This window comes from Saccopteryx leptura, chromosome 2, assembly GCF_036850995.1.
Source record: "Saccopteryx leptura isolate mSacLep1 chromosome 2, mSacLep1_pri_phased_curated, whole genome shotgun sequence".
NCBI classification, from domain to species: domain Eukaryota; kingdom Metazoa; phylum Chordata; class Mammalia; order Chiroptera; family Emballonuridae; genus Saccopteryx; species Saccopteryx leptura.
In genome coordinates this window covers 182,241,401-182,258,784 of record NC_089504.1, presented here as the reverse complement: position 1 = coordinate 182,258,784, position 17,384 = coordinate 182,241,401, and the positions used below count along the sequence as shown (strand labels likewise).

Here is a 17,384-nt window from a genome sequence, read left to right as displayed (position 1 = left end):
TAATAGCTGTTACTCTCATTTATTATTTTTTTTTAGCATTTTTCTGAAGCTGGAAACAGGGAGAGACAGTCAGACAGACTCCCGCAGGCGCCCGACCGGGATCCACCCAGCAAGTCCACCAGGGGCCAAGCTCTGCCCACCAGGGGGCGATGCTCTGCCCATCCTGGGCGTCACCATGTTGCGACCAGAGCCACTCTAGCGCCTGAGGCAGAGGCCGCAGAGCCATCCCCAGCGCCCAGGCCATGTTTGCTCCAATGGAGCCTTGGCTGCGGGAGGGGAAGAAAGAGACAGAGAGGAAGGCGCAGCGGAGGGGTGGAGAAGCAAATGGGCGCTTCTCCTGTGTGTCCTGGCCGGGAATCGAATCCGGGTCCTCCACACGCTAGGCCGACGCTCTACCGCTGAGCCAACCGGCCAGGGCCTACTCTCGTTTTTTGGTGATGAAAATTTAACCTCTAATACTAAAATAGAATTTGCATTAAATGCAAAAAAATAGCACAAAGTTGGATTGAATCTACTAGAAATTAATCCCAAATAATATCTAACATATATCGATGCAGGTTTGAAGTGAGACTATTTGCTACAATCGGCTCTTTCTGTAGCATACATGCCGTGTAACTTGTTTGAAATAGTTTTTCTTTTCTCATTTTCATGATTCATCTTCAAGTAGCTCTAGGCTTGAAAGGGTTATGCCAGTAAAAAATTGAAGACACAAATTCTTTCTTTCTTTTTTTTTTTCAGAGACAGAGAGAGTCAGAGAGGGATAGACAGGAACGGAGAGAGATGAGAAGCATCAATCATTAGTTTTTTGTTGTGACACTTTAGTTGTTCATTGATTGCTTTCTCATATGTGCCTTGACCGTGGGCCTTCAGCAGACTGAGTAATCCCTTGCTCAAGCCAGCAACCTTGGGTCCAAGCTGGTGAGCTTTTTGCTCAAACCAGATGAGCGCAGATGGCCTGCGCACAAGCTGGTGACCTCCGGGTCTCGAATCTGGGTCCTCCGCATCCCAGTCTGCCACTCTATCCACTGCGCCACCGCCTGGTCAGGCGAAGACACAAATTCTTAAAAACAAGCTTTCCTTTGCCTCATATTTTATGTTGCTTTATATTTTTAATTTTAAGTAAAGATAAACTAATAGGTTCTATTAAAATTATCCTATAGGGCCTGACTATGTGGTGGCACAGTGGATAGAATGTTGGACTGGGATGCGGAGGACCCAGGTTCGAGACCCCGAGGTCGCCCGCTTGAGTGTGGGCTCATCTGGTTTGAGTAAAGCTCACCAGTTTGAGCCCAAGGTCGCTGGCTCGAGCAAGGGGTTACTCGGTCTGAAAAACTGATGATTGATGCTTCTCATCTGTCTCCGTTCCTGTCTGTCTGTCCCTATCTATCTGACTCTCTCTGTCACTGTAAAAAAAAAAAATTATCCTATACGTCTGACCAGTGGTGGTGTAGGTACCCCAAATGCTGAGGTTGCCAGTTTGAAACCCTGAGGACATTGGCTTTGAGCACAGGTTCATCAGCGTGGGGTCATTGCCTTGAGAGGGGGAATAATCCATGTGATCTCAAAGCCTGCCAGCTTGAGCCTAAAGGTCACTCGCATGAAAAACCCAAGGTCACTGGCTTAAGCCAGGGAACACTGGTGTGGCCCTGGCCAAGCACTACGAGAGGCTTAGTGAACAACTACAGTGAAAACAACTATGAGTTGATGATTCTCACACTCTCTCTCCCTTCTGTCAATCCTTCTCAAAAAAGAATAAAAAAAATTATCCTTTAGAGCAGTGTTTTTCAACTACCAGTTTGTGGACCTGTCTGCCAGAAATTTCATGCGGGTCCATGAAAGAATTACCCACCCTGATGTTGTATGAATAGACCCAATGATCTTAGTCGAATTTGCTTATGCTCAAGGTGCTTTCTGCTTTAGTGGTCCCTGAAATAATACTCCTATTTTAACCCATTTCCAAGTGTAAAAAGGTTGAAAACCACTGCTTTAGAGTATGCAAACAAAACAAACTAAAAAAAAAGAAATGCATTTCTTACCACTGTATTTCTTGATGTTTCAGTGAAGGGACTATCCCATAAGGTCTTTTGACGAAATTATTTAGGGGAAAGTGAATGGATGGATTGTACGTGATAAATCTGCTCCAACATTTTCCTCTCCCTAATTCTTTGGATTCTTTCCTCTGAATCATGTGGTCAGATTTCTGGTAACTCATCTTCATTTACTGTATGCCACTTCTGAGTCCAAGTTTTGGCTGGCCAATGAAAGAAAGAGATAAGATCAGTCCAAGTTGCTGGAGTCAGCACATTAAGTTTGGAATCTCTGAACCCATATAAATAAACGCATATCAATAAAATCCAGTACAGTCTAAAACTGTTTCTTTTTTTCTGCTTTAGTACTCTTAGGATCCAACCTCACACATAGTCCTCATGATTGTGTCTATATAAACCAGCAAAATCTTTTAGTTTGTGTCTTTTCCTCTAGAGTCAGATTTTGTATTTGTCCTCCTACTTATGTGCCCAAGGAATCCATTGCACATTAACTACCTCAGGTGAAGCCCTTCCATTCTTCAAGCAAGACAGGACCAGCATCATTAGAGAAGAAGCTGCCTTTGCCAGTCAGTGAGATTTAGTGGGGTTTGGGTAGTTAGCATCCTGAAATATATCCCAAAGCCCTTTTATCCATTCTTAGGATCCTCCTCAGTATCTTGGCTTTTATATAAGACCTGCTTCTGATTTCACCTTATGATGTGTAGTTCAACAATCTGCAGCATCGGTTTTCTACTACATCAGGAGTTGAGAGGTTCATTTAGGAAGTCTTAGAAGCAGTTCAGTCTTCTTGAACCAAGAATTTAAAACTTTGAACTTTCCATGTCCTTTCTTTCACTCACCAGTGCCGCCAAAGCAGCCAGACCACACCAGAGCCCTCAATTTCCTTTTCCTCCCCATTAGGGTCTATTGTAACCGCTGCAGTAGTCTGCCAAAGCCTTGTTTTCCAGGTAGCCCCAGGTGGTAAATTAAGTTACTGGTTTTGCCATTACATGTGGTAACTGGGACTTCACTTTCTTCAAACCCAGTCAAGTCAGATAACTGCCCCCATATCTCCTCCTTGAAGGTCTTGTACGTGACTCTAGTTGCAGGGAACATCACAGGGAGCTGACTGACCTCCTGGACATACTACTGCAGCTGTGACCCCTGATACAGCTACCTCTCAGTCCTCACAAAACAAATGACTGGACACTAGACACTGCTCCAGAAAAACTCAACAGTCCCATGACTACACTTGCCAGCAGAAACAACCATAGCAGCAGGAGAGGGTCTATGTCTTCCACCTTCCAAATATGATTGAGTTATATCTAATTAGTAGAAAATAATTGACATCCTAGCTACAAGGGTGTCTGAAAAATGTACTTTTTAGCTTTATGATCTCTGAAGCAAAAAGGCATGGATTTGGAATGGAACTGAGTGACAATCCATCCCATCCCCTGCATTTGGACTTTACAGCCAGACTGCCTGGGTTTGAATTCTAGCTTGCCATTTATTTAGCTGTGTGACTTTGAGAAAATCAGTTCACCACTCTGAGCCCCAGTTTCTTCATCTGTAAAATGAAGCTTATAATACTACCCAGTGTATAGGGTGTTTGTTAAAATTAAATAAATTAATATGTATAAAGTACTTAGGGTCCTGGCCTGTTGACTCAGTGGTAGAGCGTCGGCCTGGCGTGCAGGAGTCCCGGGTTCGATTCCCGGCCAGGGCAAACAGGAAAAGCGTCCATCTGCTTCTCCACCCCTCCCCCTCTCCTTCCTCTCTGTCTCTCTCTTCCCCTCTCTCAGCCAAGGCTCCATTGGAGCAAAGTTGGCCCAGGCGCTGGGGATGGCTCTATGGCCTCTGCCTCAGGCGCTAGAATGGCTCTGGTTGCAATAGAGCAATGCCCCAAATGGGCAGAGCCTCGCCCCCTGGTGGGTGTGCTGAGTGGATCCCGGTCGGGCGCATGCAGGGGTCTGTCTGACTGCCTCCCCGTTTCCAACTTCAGAAAATACAACAACAGAAAAGTACTTAGCATAGTGCCTGACACATAGAAAGCATTCAATGAATGTTATTATTAATTATAATTGCTGGCCCTGGCCGGTTGGCTCAGCGGTAGAGAGTCGGTCCAGTGTAGGAAAGTTTCAGATTCGATTCCTGGCCAGGGCACACAGGAGAAGTGCCCATCTGCTTCTCTACCCTCCCCTTCTCCTTTCTTTCCATCTCTCTCTTCCCCTCCTGCAGCCAAGGCTCCACTGGAGCAAAGTTGGCCTGGGCACTGAGGATGGCTCCATGGCCTCTGCCTTAGGTGCTAGAATGTCTCCAGCTGCAACAGATCAATGGTCCAGATAGGCAGAGCATCGCCCCTTGGTGGGCATGCCGGGTGGATCCTGGCTGGGCGTATGCGGGAGTCTGTTTGTCTGCCTCCTGCTTCTAACTTTGGAAAAATACAAAAAAGAAAAAAGAATTATAATTGCCAATGCTGGCCTGACCTGTGGTGGCGCAGTGGATGGAGCATCGACCTGGAAATGCTGAGGTCGCCGGTTCGAAACCCTGGGCTTGCCTGGTCAAGGCACATATGGGAGTTGATGCTTCCAGCTCCTTCCCTCTGTCTCTCTCTGTCTCTCTCTCTCTCCTCTCTAAAATGAATAAATAAAAAAAATAAAAAAAAAAAAATAATTGCCAATGCTATTATAATCCATTCAGGATAAAACAAAGTTGAATAAGACAGAGTAACTGCCTTCAAGGAATTTATAATCTCATGGGGGAGGAAAATGCATTTTACCACTATGCAATGTGGCAAAATGAAACAAAGGCAGTTGGAAAATACGGTTCTGAAGCTCCAAAAGGACCAGCACTGGAGATAAATGTTGAGCTATCAGCTCAGAGATGACGGTAGAGTCAAAGAGTAAAAATAAGATTGCTCATGGAGGCCCTGGCCGGTTGGCTCAGCGGTAGAGCGTCGGCCTGGTGTGCGGGGGACCTGGGTTCGATTCCCGGCCAGGGCACATAGGAGAAGCGCCCATTTGCTTCTCCATCCCCCCTCCTTCCTCTCTGTCTCTCTCTGTCTCTCTCTTCCCCTCCCACAGCCAAGGCTCCATTGGAGCAAAGATGGCCCGGGCGCTGAGGATGGCTCCTTGGCCTCTGCCCCAGGTGCTAGAGTGGCTCTGGTTGCGGCAGAGCGACGCCCCGGAAAGGCAGAGCATCGCCCCCTGGTGGGCAGAGCATCGCCCCCTGGTGGGCACAGCATTGCCCCTGGTGGGTGTGCTGGGTGGATCCCGGTTGGGAGCATGTGGGAGTCTGTCTGACTGTCTCTCCCCGTTTCCAGCTTCAGAAAAATACAAAAAAAAAAAAAAAAAAAATTGCTCATGGAGAGGAAAGACTGAGGCTAGCTCAACATACCTCTGTCAGAGGGCCAGTCAAGTTGCAGAACAGGCAAAGGTAGCAGGACCAGGGGAGTGCAGCGGCATGGATGCCAAAAATAGCAGGCTTCAGGGTCAAGTGCCACAGGTTGAAAAGATGAGCAGATAGAGGTAGCTGTTGGACTTGGATTGATGCCCTTTGAGGAGCGCAGTGGCAGTGTGCAGGAAGGAAGTGGAAAGAACTTTGGGGTGAAGTAGGTTGACAGTCCATGCTTTCCTAATCCCCTTTGGGCCCCAAGGGGACCTAAAGGCATATACAAATGAAAACCTAAATGTGAGAATCAGAGTCAAAGGGGTGCTGCTCATACGCCCAGTCCGGTTCTCTACTAACTCCCACTTCTCCAGTTATGCAAGGCTAATTCTATCACCTCCTTCAGTTTTGATTCAAATACTACCTTTTGTCTAGACCAGGGGTCCCCAAACTATGGCCAGCAGGCCGCATGCGGCCCCCTGAAGTCATTTATCCGGCCCCCACTGCACTTCCAGAAGGGGCACCTCTTTCATTGGTGGTCAGTGAGAGGAGCATAGTTCCCATTGAAATACTGGTCAGTTTGTTAATTTAAATTTACTTGTTCTTTATTTTAAATATTGGATTTGTTCCCGTTTTGTTTTTTTACTTTAAAATAAGATATGTGCAGTATGCATAGGGATTTGTTCATAGTTTTTTTTATAGTCCAGCCCTCCAACGGTCTGAGGGACAGTGAACTGGCCCACTGTGTAAAAAGTTTGGGGACCCCTGGTCTAGACTGTCCAATTTAGGATTGCAAACTGCCTCTCCCCACCTGTGGTAGGGAAAATAATCACTCCTTTCTAAGAAATGTCCATATTCTAATCCCCAGAGCCTGTGAATATATTACCTTGTATAGCAAAGGGACCTTGCAGCCATGATTAAGGTAAAAATTTTGAGATGGGGAGATTATCATAAATTATCTAGGAGGACCTGATGTAATCCAAAGGACCTTCTTACAAGAGGAAAACAGGGGATCTGAGTCAGAGAAGGAGACATGATGATACAGAAGCAGAAGTCAGAGAAACAAAGAGATATTTGAAGAGGTTACACAGTTGACTTTGAAGATAACAGGTGTGGATAACAGGAGTCAAGGAATGCAGATGGCCTCTAGAAGCTGGAAAAAGCAAGAGAAATTGATTGTCCCTTAGAGCTTCTGGCAGGCACATAGCCCTGCCCACACACTGATTTTTAGGACTTCTGACCTCCTGAACTATAAGATAGCAAATGTGTGTTGTTTTTAGCCACTGAGCTTATGGTTATTGGTTACAGCAATAATAGAAAACTAATATATCCATCAGCTCCTGATTCCCCATATCTGGCTCTATTTTTTCCCATAATACCATTTTTAATATATAATAGAACTGACTCATTACACTCATCATTTATTGTCTGTCTCCCTCTGCTAGAATGTAAGCTCCACAAGAGCAAGGATTGTTTGTTTGGTTTAGTCCTGTATCCTCAGCTCCTAGAACAGTTCTTGGCACATAGTAGCTGCTCAATAAATATTTGCTGAATGACTCATTGAATGAATGGGGTTGGACAGAAACAAAAATGGGTGCAACATTTCCTTCCCTGGGGGCTGTAAGTTCCTGTACCATTATAAAAGTTAACACAAACATTTTTTTTTGTATTTGAATTAGCAGTGTTGTATGACTCAAAAGGTACAACGGATATGCAAAAGAAAGTAAGTCTCCTTCCCACCTTGATTTCCCCTGCACCAGTTTTCCTCTCCAGAAGCAATTATTTCTTGTGTATCTTTCCAGAGATCTTTGCATACACAGGGTATATAGGAATGAAGATATATATCTGACTATATGTGTGTATATATATTAAAAAACATATATTTTCTGTTGTTTTTGTCTTAAAAAGAAATGGCAGTATATGATACCTGCTATCCTGCCCCTTCCAAAGTTTATTTATTTAGTATGTGGTCTGGATTGCAGCCAGATAGGGGATGGGTGAAATGGGACAGATAATTCCATATTATAACCTTGAAATTGCTGATTTTCCCCTTTGGCATCTGGGGAACAAAATGGGCTGTCCCTCCCCCAGTCATCTTCTCACAGGGATGAGGAAGATTGCTCAACTGTGTGCTGTTTAAAAGAGGCATGTCCGGGACTTGCATCAGGAGGGCCAGCCGTGGTGCAGACCTAAGGTACGGCTTGGGTCTGACTCTCAACCTTGCCTTACTATTGGAACCAGGTAGGGAACTCGTTTCACATGTGCTGGGAACCTGGGCCTTCCACCCAGAACAGTTGAATCAGAATCTCTGGAGATGGGACGTAGGTCTTGATATTGTTATTAAAACTCTTGGTAACTTGAATTGCAGTCAGGGCTGAGAATCCCTGGGTTAAGTTTGAATACATGTTATAATACATTGGGGACAAAGCTTGGGACTGGGAATCTGGGGATGTGGTTTCTTGCTTTAAGCTTCTAACGCAGTGGCCTCAGACAAGTCACATGATCTCTGTGATCTAGGTGTGTTTCTCTGAGCCAGAGCCAGTCATACCAACTGCCCTGCATACCTCACAGGATTGTAATGAGGATCAAATGCATAAGCGCCCTGGGAACTGTGGGACATTGTCTGATGGAAAGATAGTTTGTTGTCTCGAGTTACTCCAATCAACTTGACTCAGCTGCAAGCCCTGCTCAGGCTATGCCAGGGACTTTCTTCTTCTCCCTTAAGCAGGTCCCCATCCCATCACCTTTGTTGGGGACAGTCTGTTCTCGGTCCTGTCCCACATCTGGCAGCTGAGCCATCAGTTTTTCCTCTTCAGGGGCTCCAGATAGGCTGGATTCCTCCTGACAAAATTATAGTGATGGACAGCCAGGCTGGCACAACCCTTTGGGGGATGCTCATCTGGGGCACCTGTGTGTCTGAGCAAACACACTCCATATTATACTTAACACATTTGGAAAACAGAGGGGTGCACAGGGCAGGAAAACTACTCTGAATGCTTTCCTAAAACAAATTTCAGAGAGTAAAGCTCGGCCATCTTCCCCAAGACTCATCTCCTATTGATTCTTGCAAAGATTGGGGATAGGGCATTGAAAGCAGGGGTTGGAGAGTGAATGGAAACAAGTGAGGTAGATGATTGTTATGTTTTCAGAAGAGCGAGCAACACTTCTTCAGGAATGTTTTTCTCCAGGTAGTAGAACCCAGGTACCCAGGGGCCACAGGGTCCCCCTGCCCACAGAAGCTCCCAGATAACCTCTTATATAACCCACACTCAGACCTCACTCAGAACAGCGGGCTTTGCTCTGTTCACTTCACAGGCTCTCCTGCCCCCTCTTCCCTTAGTAATTTGTCATCCATGTAGTTTGAGAGACATCATACAAAACACGGCATTTTACATAAAACTTCTATTGCATCTATATAGGAATGGTGTTGTGGTCATTATTTTAGAAGACCCTCAGAATAATTTTCTCTCAGGTCTCAGCAGTCAACATCTGGTGGGGAAGGGGTGATTACATTCAATCTCCTCTACAATGTTAAAGATTTCCACCCTGTCCCTCTGGGGGCTTCCCCACCACCCATAGCTGCCTGTCCTGGCGTTGTCCTCTGGGTCTCGAACAATCTTTAGCTTTTTTCCACTAAGGACCCTGATATTGTTGTTAGAGATTGCAGAGTAAACACTGTATTTTTTAGTAAAAACTGAGTTTTCTATTTTAATCAGATTCATTACCCTTTTTGCTTTCCTGCCTCTCCTCATTACAACACTGTTTGCCTGATCTGTCCAGGCCTATCACACAAAACCTGCTAGCATGCTATTTTATTCTTACTATTTATTATCTGCCCCCTGTCACCAGAACCTAAGCTTCACGAGGATAAGGATTTTGCCTGCTTTGTTCACTCTTATCCCTCATGCTTAGCCGAGTGGCTGGTACATAGTAGGTCCTCAGTAAGTATTTGTTGAAAGACTCAGTAGAAATGCACACACCTTTGACCACTAGGCTGTGAGCTCCATGAGGTGGGGACAGTACCCATTTTGGTTACCACATGCGTATTCAGTGCCTATCACAGGATCTGGCACAAACTAGGTACTTTATAACTACTTGTTAACATGGTAGGCCATCATCCCATTTCTAGGAATTTATCTTATAGGTGTACTCATAGCATACCTATTAATCACAAATGTGAATTGCATATTAATTAGCATTAATTGAAGGATTTTTGCAAAAGCTAAAACTACTGAAGACCAATATATCCATCAGTAGAAGACCTGCGTTAAGCACATTTGTACTCCACACACTGGACTACTAGGCAGCAAAAAAAGAAAAAAGGTGGATGATGTACAGGAGATTGAATGCAATCACCCCTTCCTCACCAAATTTTGACTGCTGAGACCTGAGAAAAAATTATTCTGAGAGTCTTTCTAAAATAATGACCCCAACACCATTCCTATACAGGTGCAATAAAAAGTTTTATGTAAAATGATGTTATATTTTGTATGACATCTCTCAAACTACATGGATGACAAGTTACTAAGGCAAGGGTCAGGAAAGACCTAGATATCTCTTGTCAAATTGTTCTGGTGACTATGATTGGACATTAATAGATCAAGGTTCTGATTTTTTGAAAGAATTTAGAACATAGTAATTATTCTTTATTGCAGATTGAGAGCATATTTGTGTAATATAAACATTCAACAGGATAATGGGTAAGAAAAAGTCATAAAAAATGTCACCAAAACAGGAGAGGTGACAATGCATAATCACTGGAAATCTGTGCCCCCCCCAAATACTAGACTAATAATTTCCTTTTGGCATATTGAATATGCATATCACAAAGATTCAAAACGAAGGTAGAAGAGACTCCATTTATTCATATGGGTTTTATAAAAAGATAGGTCTATAAATATTGTTTCAGAAAGGTGTCCAAGATATATTATAAAGTGAAGAGAGCAGAGTTTAAAAAATCAAGGTGGCCTGACCAGGCGGTGGCGCAGTAGATAGAGCGTCGGACTGGGATGCGGAGGACCCAGGTTCGAGACCCCGAGGTCACCAGCTTGAGCGTGGGCTCATCTGGTTTGAGCAAAGCTCACCAGCTTGGACCCAGGGTCGCGGGCTTAAGTGAGGGGTTACTCGGTCTGCTGAAGGCCCACAGTCAAGACACATATGAGAAAGCAGTCGATGAACAACTAAGATGTTGCAACAAAAAACTGATGATTGGTGCTTCTCATCTTTCTCCGTTCCTGTCTGTCTGTGCTCATCTGTCCCTCTCTCTGACTCTCTCTCTGTCTCTGTAAAAAAAAAAAAAAAAATCAAGGTGCAGCTCTGATCAAATAGCTTGACTGATTTGAGTGTTGCTCCAAAGCACAGAGGTTGCTGGTTTGATCCTTGGTCAGGGAACATACAAGAGCAGATCAAATGTTCCTGTCTCTCTTTTTCCTTTCCTCTCTCTATAAAATCAATCAATAAATAAAAAAAAGAAATCAAGGTGCAAAACAATGATTCCACAAATATAAAGTAAGTGTTTGCATATATTTAGTTTAAGAAACTATTTTATGCCCTGGCTGGATAGCTCAGTTGGTAGAGCATCATCCCAAAGCATGGAGGTTGCTGACTCAGTCCCTGGTCGGGGCACATACAGAAGTATATCAATGTTCCTGTCTCTGTCTCTCTTTCTCTTTCTTTAAAATCAATAAAAAAAAAGAAAAAGAAAAAAATTAACTATTTTACAATGGTTACATCTAGGGAGTGGGATGGGAAGTATTTTATTTCCTTTTGGATTTTGTACATTGCTTTTATGTATTTTAATTAAAAAAGGTAAATTACCATCCTAATGAAAGCATATGACTAGTCTTAGACATCCATTATTTTCCTACTAGGTGACACTTCCAAGGGAAAGCAGAGTTGTGACATTTCAGTTCACTTTAAAGGCTTATTACCTAACTGGGTGCTTACTTAGGGGTACCACATACCTACATGGGAACCACTGGAATATTCTTTCACCTGCAATCGTTGTATCTGCTCCAGTAGTAGCCAGGCCTCTAGTGTGCTAAAAGTCATATCCCAACTGAGTGAAGGGGACCATAGGTTTTGGGACTGAATGTAAGAGGGGTAGGGGGAGATGCTGTGGGTGGGAAGCTCTGGGCAGTGGGTCAAGAATGCAGAGTGGCAAGGGTGTGAGAGCCAGCTGTGTACTCTAATCCCGTCTTTCTTTTTCCTTTTCTCTTGGTCCTTGGTTCCACTTTCTTCTCAGGCTGATTTCTAGCAGGCAGGGCACAGGGGCCTTAGGATCACCAGATATCTTCAAGGCTAAGATTGCACAATTCTGTTGTAGGTTTCCCCACTGCCCCTGGCCCATTCCCTCGCTCTGCCCACTCCCCCATGTAAATAAAACCCCTACAGTCAGAGGTGATTCCTGCCTCGTTAGAGATAGAACTATTGAGTAAGGAGATTTGCGCACAAAATGAAAACAGCCCAGGAGGATGCAAAGTAATGTTTAATGATCTCTGAACTTTTTATTGGCCTCCTGTCCTTCCAAGGGGTGCCCCACATCTGCTGCCTTTAACGCCTCAGTATTTTGGTGTCGTTGATCTCAGACACCACTTTGCCGTCCACAATCCTGCGGGTAGTGGTCTTTTGGATGGATTGTATGGCGTTGCTGCTGTCCAGGGCATCACTAAGACTGTGACAGAAGACCAAATCCCCATTATAAACAACCCCGCAGAGAAGGGAGACAAGGAAAGTGGAGAGAAAAATGCTTCCTATGCTTGTGCCTTTATCTCCAAATTCTTTTTGGCCACTTCCTCATAAAAGGGAAGGAAACCCAAGGCCAAACTCCATTTGTATTGTAAGTATAGCTCTATAACTGTTACTCCCTTGGAAACATAGGGGGACTTACAAAGCTCCAGCTTAGTGCTCAGTGGGGTTTTCAAAACTTCAAGATTTTGGGGAGAAGTGATATCTTGACTCTCACTTGTGTAGGTGGGAGGAGAGCCCCACTTACTTGAAATCTTCCCCTTCTTCCAGCAGGCGGCGGTAGGTGGCGATCTCAGCCTCCAGCTTGACCTTGATGTTCAGCAGGGTCTCATACTCCTGGGCCTGGCGCTGCCCCTCTGCCCGGGTCTGGCCCAACTCTGACTCTAGGTGCAGCAGGATCCCATTGAGCTGTTCCATCTGCATGGCATAACGTGTCTCCACCTCCCTCAGGCTGTTCTCCAAAGTGGTTTTCTGCAGGGAGCACAGGTCAAGGAGTATAGGGTAAGCCTTTTTTTGTTTTAATTATCTTTATTTCTTCATTTTAGAGAAGAGAGATAGAGAAAGAGAAGGGGGGGGGAGGAACAGGAAGCATCAACTCCCATGTGTGCCTTGACCAGGCAAGCCCAGGGTTTTGAACCAGTAACCTCAGTGTTCCAGGTTGATGCTTGATCCACTGCACCACCACAGGTCAGGCAAGGGTAAGCCTTGACATACAGTGGAGGGACAGCCTGCAACTTTCTGCAGAGCAGTTTAGAACTCAGGACTTCACTCTCTGCAACTTTTTTTTTTTTTTTTTCATTTTTTTGAAGCTGGAAACAGGGAGAGACAGTCAGACAGACTCCCGCATGCGCCCGACCGGGATCCACCCGGCACGCCCACCATGGGGCGACGCTCTGCCCACCAGGGGGCGATGCTCTGCCCATCCTGGGCGTCGCCATGTTGCGACCAGAGCCACTCTAGCGCCTGGGGCAGAGGCCACAGAGCCATCCCCAGCACCCAGGCCATCCTTGCTCCAACGGAGCCTTGGCTGCGGGAGGGGAAGAGAGAGACAGAGAGGAAAGCGCGGTGGAGGGGTGGAGAAGCAAATGGGCGCTTCTCCTGTGTGCCCTGGCCGGGAATCGAACCCGGGTCCTCCGCACGCTAGGCCGACGCTCTACCGCTGAGCCAACTGGCCAGGGCCTCTCTGCAACTTTTTTGAGCACCTACTTTGTGCCAGATTCTAGGGTAGGGGGTAGGGGCTAACGGTAGGGGGTAGGAGTAGTGAGAAATGCAAAGAAAAGAGGAACAACTTTTTCTGAGCAAAAGGAATTCATGATAGAAGCAGTAGGATTTGGGTTAACACAGGATGGGTCTGAGGCAGACAGAAGTCTGAGGCAGACAGGTCAGAGGCCAGGAGTTGGAGTGGGTGTGGTGGGGGCTCTCACCAGATTTCTCATGGACTCCAGATCGATCTCCAAAGATTGGACCGTACGTCTCAGCTCCGTGAGTGTCATCTCAGCCCCTCTTATCTCAGCGGTTTGTGAGGTAACTTCTGTGGTGCTCTCCTCAATCTGCTGGGACCAATATTTGTCTAGCTCCTCTCGGTTCTTCTGAGCCAGCTCATCATACTGGGCCCGGATGTCTGCCATGATCTTGCTGAGGTCCTGAGATTTGGGGGCATCCAACTCCACAGTCAACCCAGAGTTGGCAATCTGGTTTTGTAGACCATTCACTTCCTAAAAGAGAGAGGGCGGAGAAAGTGAAGAGGGGCTCAGAATTGAGCTCTAGTATGGCTCTTCACCGATGACTGCCTCTTCTAGACCTACAGGATCATTGGAAAAGAGAACAGAGGAAACTCGGCTTTGTACTCTTGGCTCTCTACTCTGAATAGGTGAAATGTCACCGCTCACTGCCCATGCCTATCGCTCACAAGTGATTTCTCTTTCCTCACTTCACCCTGTGCCTCCATCTACCCTCCTTCAGCAAACCTGCTCTTTATCCCTCTTCTGGAAAGCCCTGCCAGCTCCACCTGTTCTCACTCCTCCATCACCCCTCACTCCCAGGGCTAGCTGCTTCCACCTTTATCTTCATCTCATTCCCTTACCTATGGCCTCTTGACCTCATCCCATTGTAACTCAGGAGACCCACAGAGTATGACAACAGTCTGATTAAGAACAACCCAGGCTGCTAGCTCTAAATGTCCTGCAAGGTTACTTGCAGGTAGCTTTCCCCATCATTCTCCAAGACTTTTTTTGACCCCTGGGGTTCCTGGCCTGGCCAGTGGCCCCTGCTTGCCTCCTCGTGGTTCTTCTTCATGAAGAGCAGTTCCTCCTTAAGAGTCTCAATTTCTGTCTCCAGCTGCAGTCGAGTGATATTGGTGTCATCAATGACCTTTCGGAGCCCATTAATGTCACTCTCCACAGACTGGCGCATAGCCAGCTCCGTTTCATACCTGCAGGAGTGGAGGTGATCAGATCCAGATACTTCTCAACCTATGCACAGCACTGTACCCACTGCAAACCAGAAAGTGAGTCAGGAATCAGATGGTGATTCCTTGGAGCATCCTTCTTGGCACTTGGGGGATAGTATTCTTAAATTTGGTTACATGAATGAATAATTTGATGAAGCCTAACTTTCATCCACCCAGCTACACCCACAGTTGAACAAGATCCCACTGTGAGCCCCTAGCTGATCCAACCTTAGCGCTCTAGTCGCCCCCAGCCTTACTTGACTCTGAAGTCATCAGCAGCAAGACGGGCATTGTCAATCTGCAGAACGATGCGGGCATTGTCCACAGAACTTGCAAAGATCTGGGGATTGGTAAGAGAGATTGCGCCATGAATGGGAAGTCAATGATAGGCTGGGCCAAGTGTGTGGAAGATATTAAATGTCTCAGTGAAAACTTCTGGGTACCAGGAATAGCCAAAGACTTTCCCTTTCTACCAGTGCCCCTCATCCTGTTTCCTCCTTTCCCGGAGTCTCAAATCCCAAGGTTCCCACCAGTCTCCCACTGCCCCTCCTTCAGGGTCTCTGCTGGCTGGCCCAACTGAATTGAGCAGCAACTGTACAAGTCCTCTCCCTGGCCCTCTCTTGGCAGTTTTTCCTAGAGCACCTGCACACCAACCCCCCTCCAGGTAGGCCTCCAGTTTACTTTTAAGATGACTCATCCTTAACTACATCCGCTTAACCCTCCAACTGTCCCCATTTGGCCAGAAGCCAGTGTCTGGGTCCTTCTTATCTCACCTCCCTCCGTGCTGTCCACTTCCCAAGCTCTGGTTTCTCCTTCCCACTATCTCCAGGGAAAGGACCCCACTCATGGCATCACCACCTTAGGGGTCCAGAGCTAAGGGTATGTATGGAAATCCAGGGTGCTCCTAACACCATCCCTGGACAATAGGAGGCGGGGTGAAAATAGAAAGGGGTAAGGAGTCAATGTGCCCCACCCTATTAAAATTCCTATCCTTGGGAGGGGGACTGGAAGGGGTACTGAATGGAAGGCAAACAAGACTGAGAGTTGGGCTGGTCCCTTCATGTTCTCTTACCTGAGCTCTCAGGTCCTCGATGGTCTTGAAATAATGCCCCCAGTCTCTGACCTGAGGTCCCTTCTTTTCCAAGTGTTCCCGGATTTTGATCTCCAGTCTCCGATTATCAGCCTCCAGGCTTCTCACCCTCTCCAGGTAGGAGGCTAACCGGTCATTCAGGCATTGCATAGTCTCCTTCTCGCTCTGGATGCCCCCTATGCCTGCCAGACCCCCGGCCATCCCCGCAGCCAGGCCCGCAGACCCCCAGCCGACCCGCATGCTGGTGGCGTGGGACACGGAGATCCTGGAGCCGGAGCCCCCGGCGCCTGCATAAACGCTGGCTGCGCTGCTAACTGGCCGGACCCGGTGGCTGGGAGACTGCACGGAGCCCGGGGTCCGGTAGCTTGTTGAGAAGCTGGAGCGGGTGCTGAAGCTCATGTTGTTCAAGGAGGAAGGCGAGATTCTCAAAGTCAGATTTAAGCAACAGTGAATGCCGGGACCGCGACTCAAGTTATATGGCTGAGGGAGGAGGGGGGACACCCGCCAGGACAGGCCCCGCCCCGAGTCACAGCGTGAGGGCCACAGGTGGACTGCCTCTGGGGACACAGCACCCTCGGATTTCAGACCCTGCCCTCGGCACCTCAACACAGCCCTCCCAAGGCCACCCTCGACCCTCTAGAAAGGGGTGACTAACCGGGAAGGGCAAAGGCTGAGTAGGTGGTTTAGCCCCCCCCCCCCCCCAGCTGCGATTTCAGGGCAGGAAATGACGTTATTATACCCCTCCCCAGGTAGAGGAGGTGCTGGCCGGTCATTCTGCAGCGCCCAAGTCCTGCCGGCTGAGGGGAACTTTGGGGGATCCTGGAGCCCCAGGAGGCCTGGGAAGCAGGTGGTGGGAGCTGGAGAAGATAAAGAGATATTTAATCTTGAGTCTCAAATCTGCTGGTTTACACATTTGGCCCCCACCACATGTGTTGGCAGATAAAATATATTATGCTCACTTTGTTAAAGATGGCACTGCCCACGTGGAGGCTGTTGCCCAGGTGATATTAATGTGTATTGGGGACAGGCTGTGGGCAGGCAGAATCCTTGTAGCCTGGGGCATGGTTTTGGGATTAAGCCTTTCCCACCCTTTTTTGATGTGGGGTGGTACAATCCCATCTTGACTCAGATAAGTGACTTTGTATTTGAGACTTCCCTATTTTGTATATTGGATTAAAGGTTTGGATTTCTACACTATAAAATGGGGGCAGAACGAGAGCTTGCTCTCTTGGTTCCTGGGATGATTAGCATGAGAGAGCAGAGGGAGCAGAGCAGAGAGCAGAAAGAGGCCATGTGGCCAGGGGAAGCAGCCAAGATGGCGGAGTGCTGAGTGAGATGCCAGTTTGTGCAGAGTTTGTATCTGGGATAAGGAAGGAGATGGGGGAACTGAGGAGAATAAGGCTGGTGAGCTAGAAACTTTTGATTCTAGGAAACTCGGATAAGTCAGTGGCTTTGTGAGCACTGAATGTGAGTGGGTTTTGGAGCCCAATGTGTTTTTACTTGCCCGCTGGGTGCAAGCTAGAATGAAAGAAAATGGCCTATCAGTTTTTGGCTCCGTTGTTTCTTTACCGACTGTCTGAATCCAATGCGAACCTGCAAGAGCCGGGCTGCTGTGATGGTGGCCATGGTTACTGGCTTTACAACATGTGAGTCCCAAGCAGGCCCACAGCACACTCCTGTTGGG

At 46.9% G+C, this 17,384-nt stretch overlaps 1 protein-coding gene across 1 annotated transcript; it reads right to left on the bottom strand.

Annotated features, from left to right (window-relative positions):
* Nucleotides 1-11,895: 11,895 nt before the first annotated feature.
* Nucleotides 11,896-16,368, bottom strand: KRT18 (keratin 18). Its single transcript, XM_066369570.1, has 6 exons — nt 15,683-16,368; nt 14,868-14,950; nt 14,436-14,592; nt 13,586-13,876; nt 12,409-12,632; nt 11,896-12,087 (listed from the first exon to the last, which is right to left on the bottom strand). The coding sequence occupies exons 1-6, from the start codon at nt 16,097-16,099 to the stop codon at nt 11,967-11,969; spliced, it is 1,293 nt and encodes a 430-aa protein (XP_066225667.1). The 5' UTR covers nt 16,100-16,368; the 3' UTR covers nt 11,896-11,966.
* Nucleotides 16,369-17,384: the final 1,016 nt, after the last annotated feature.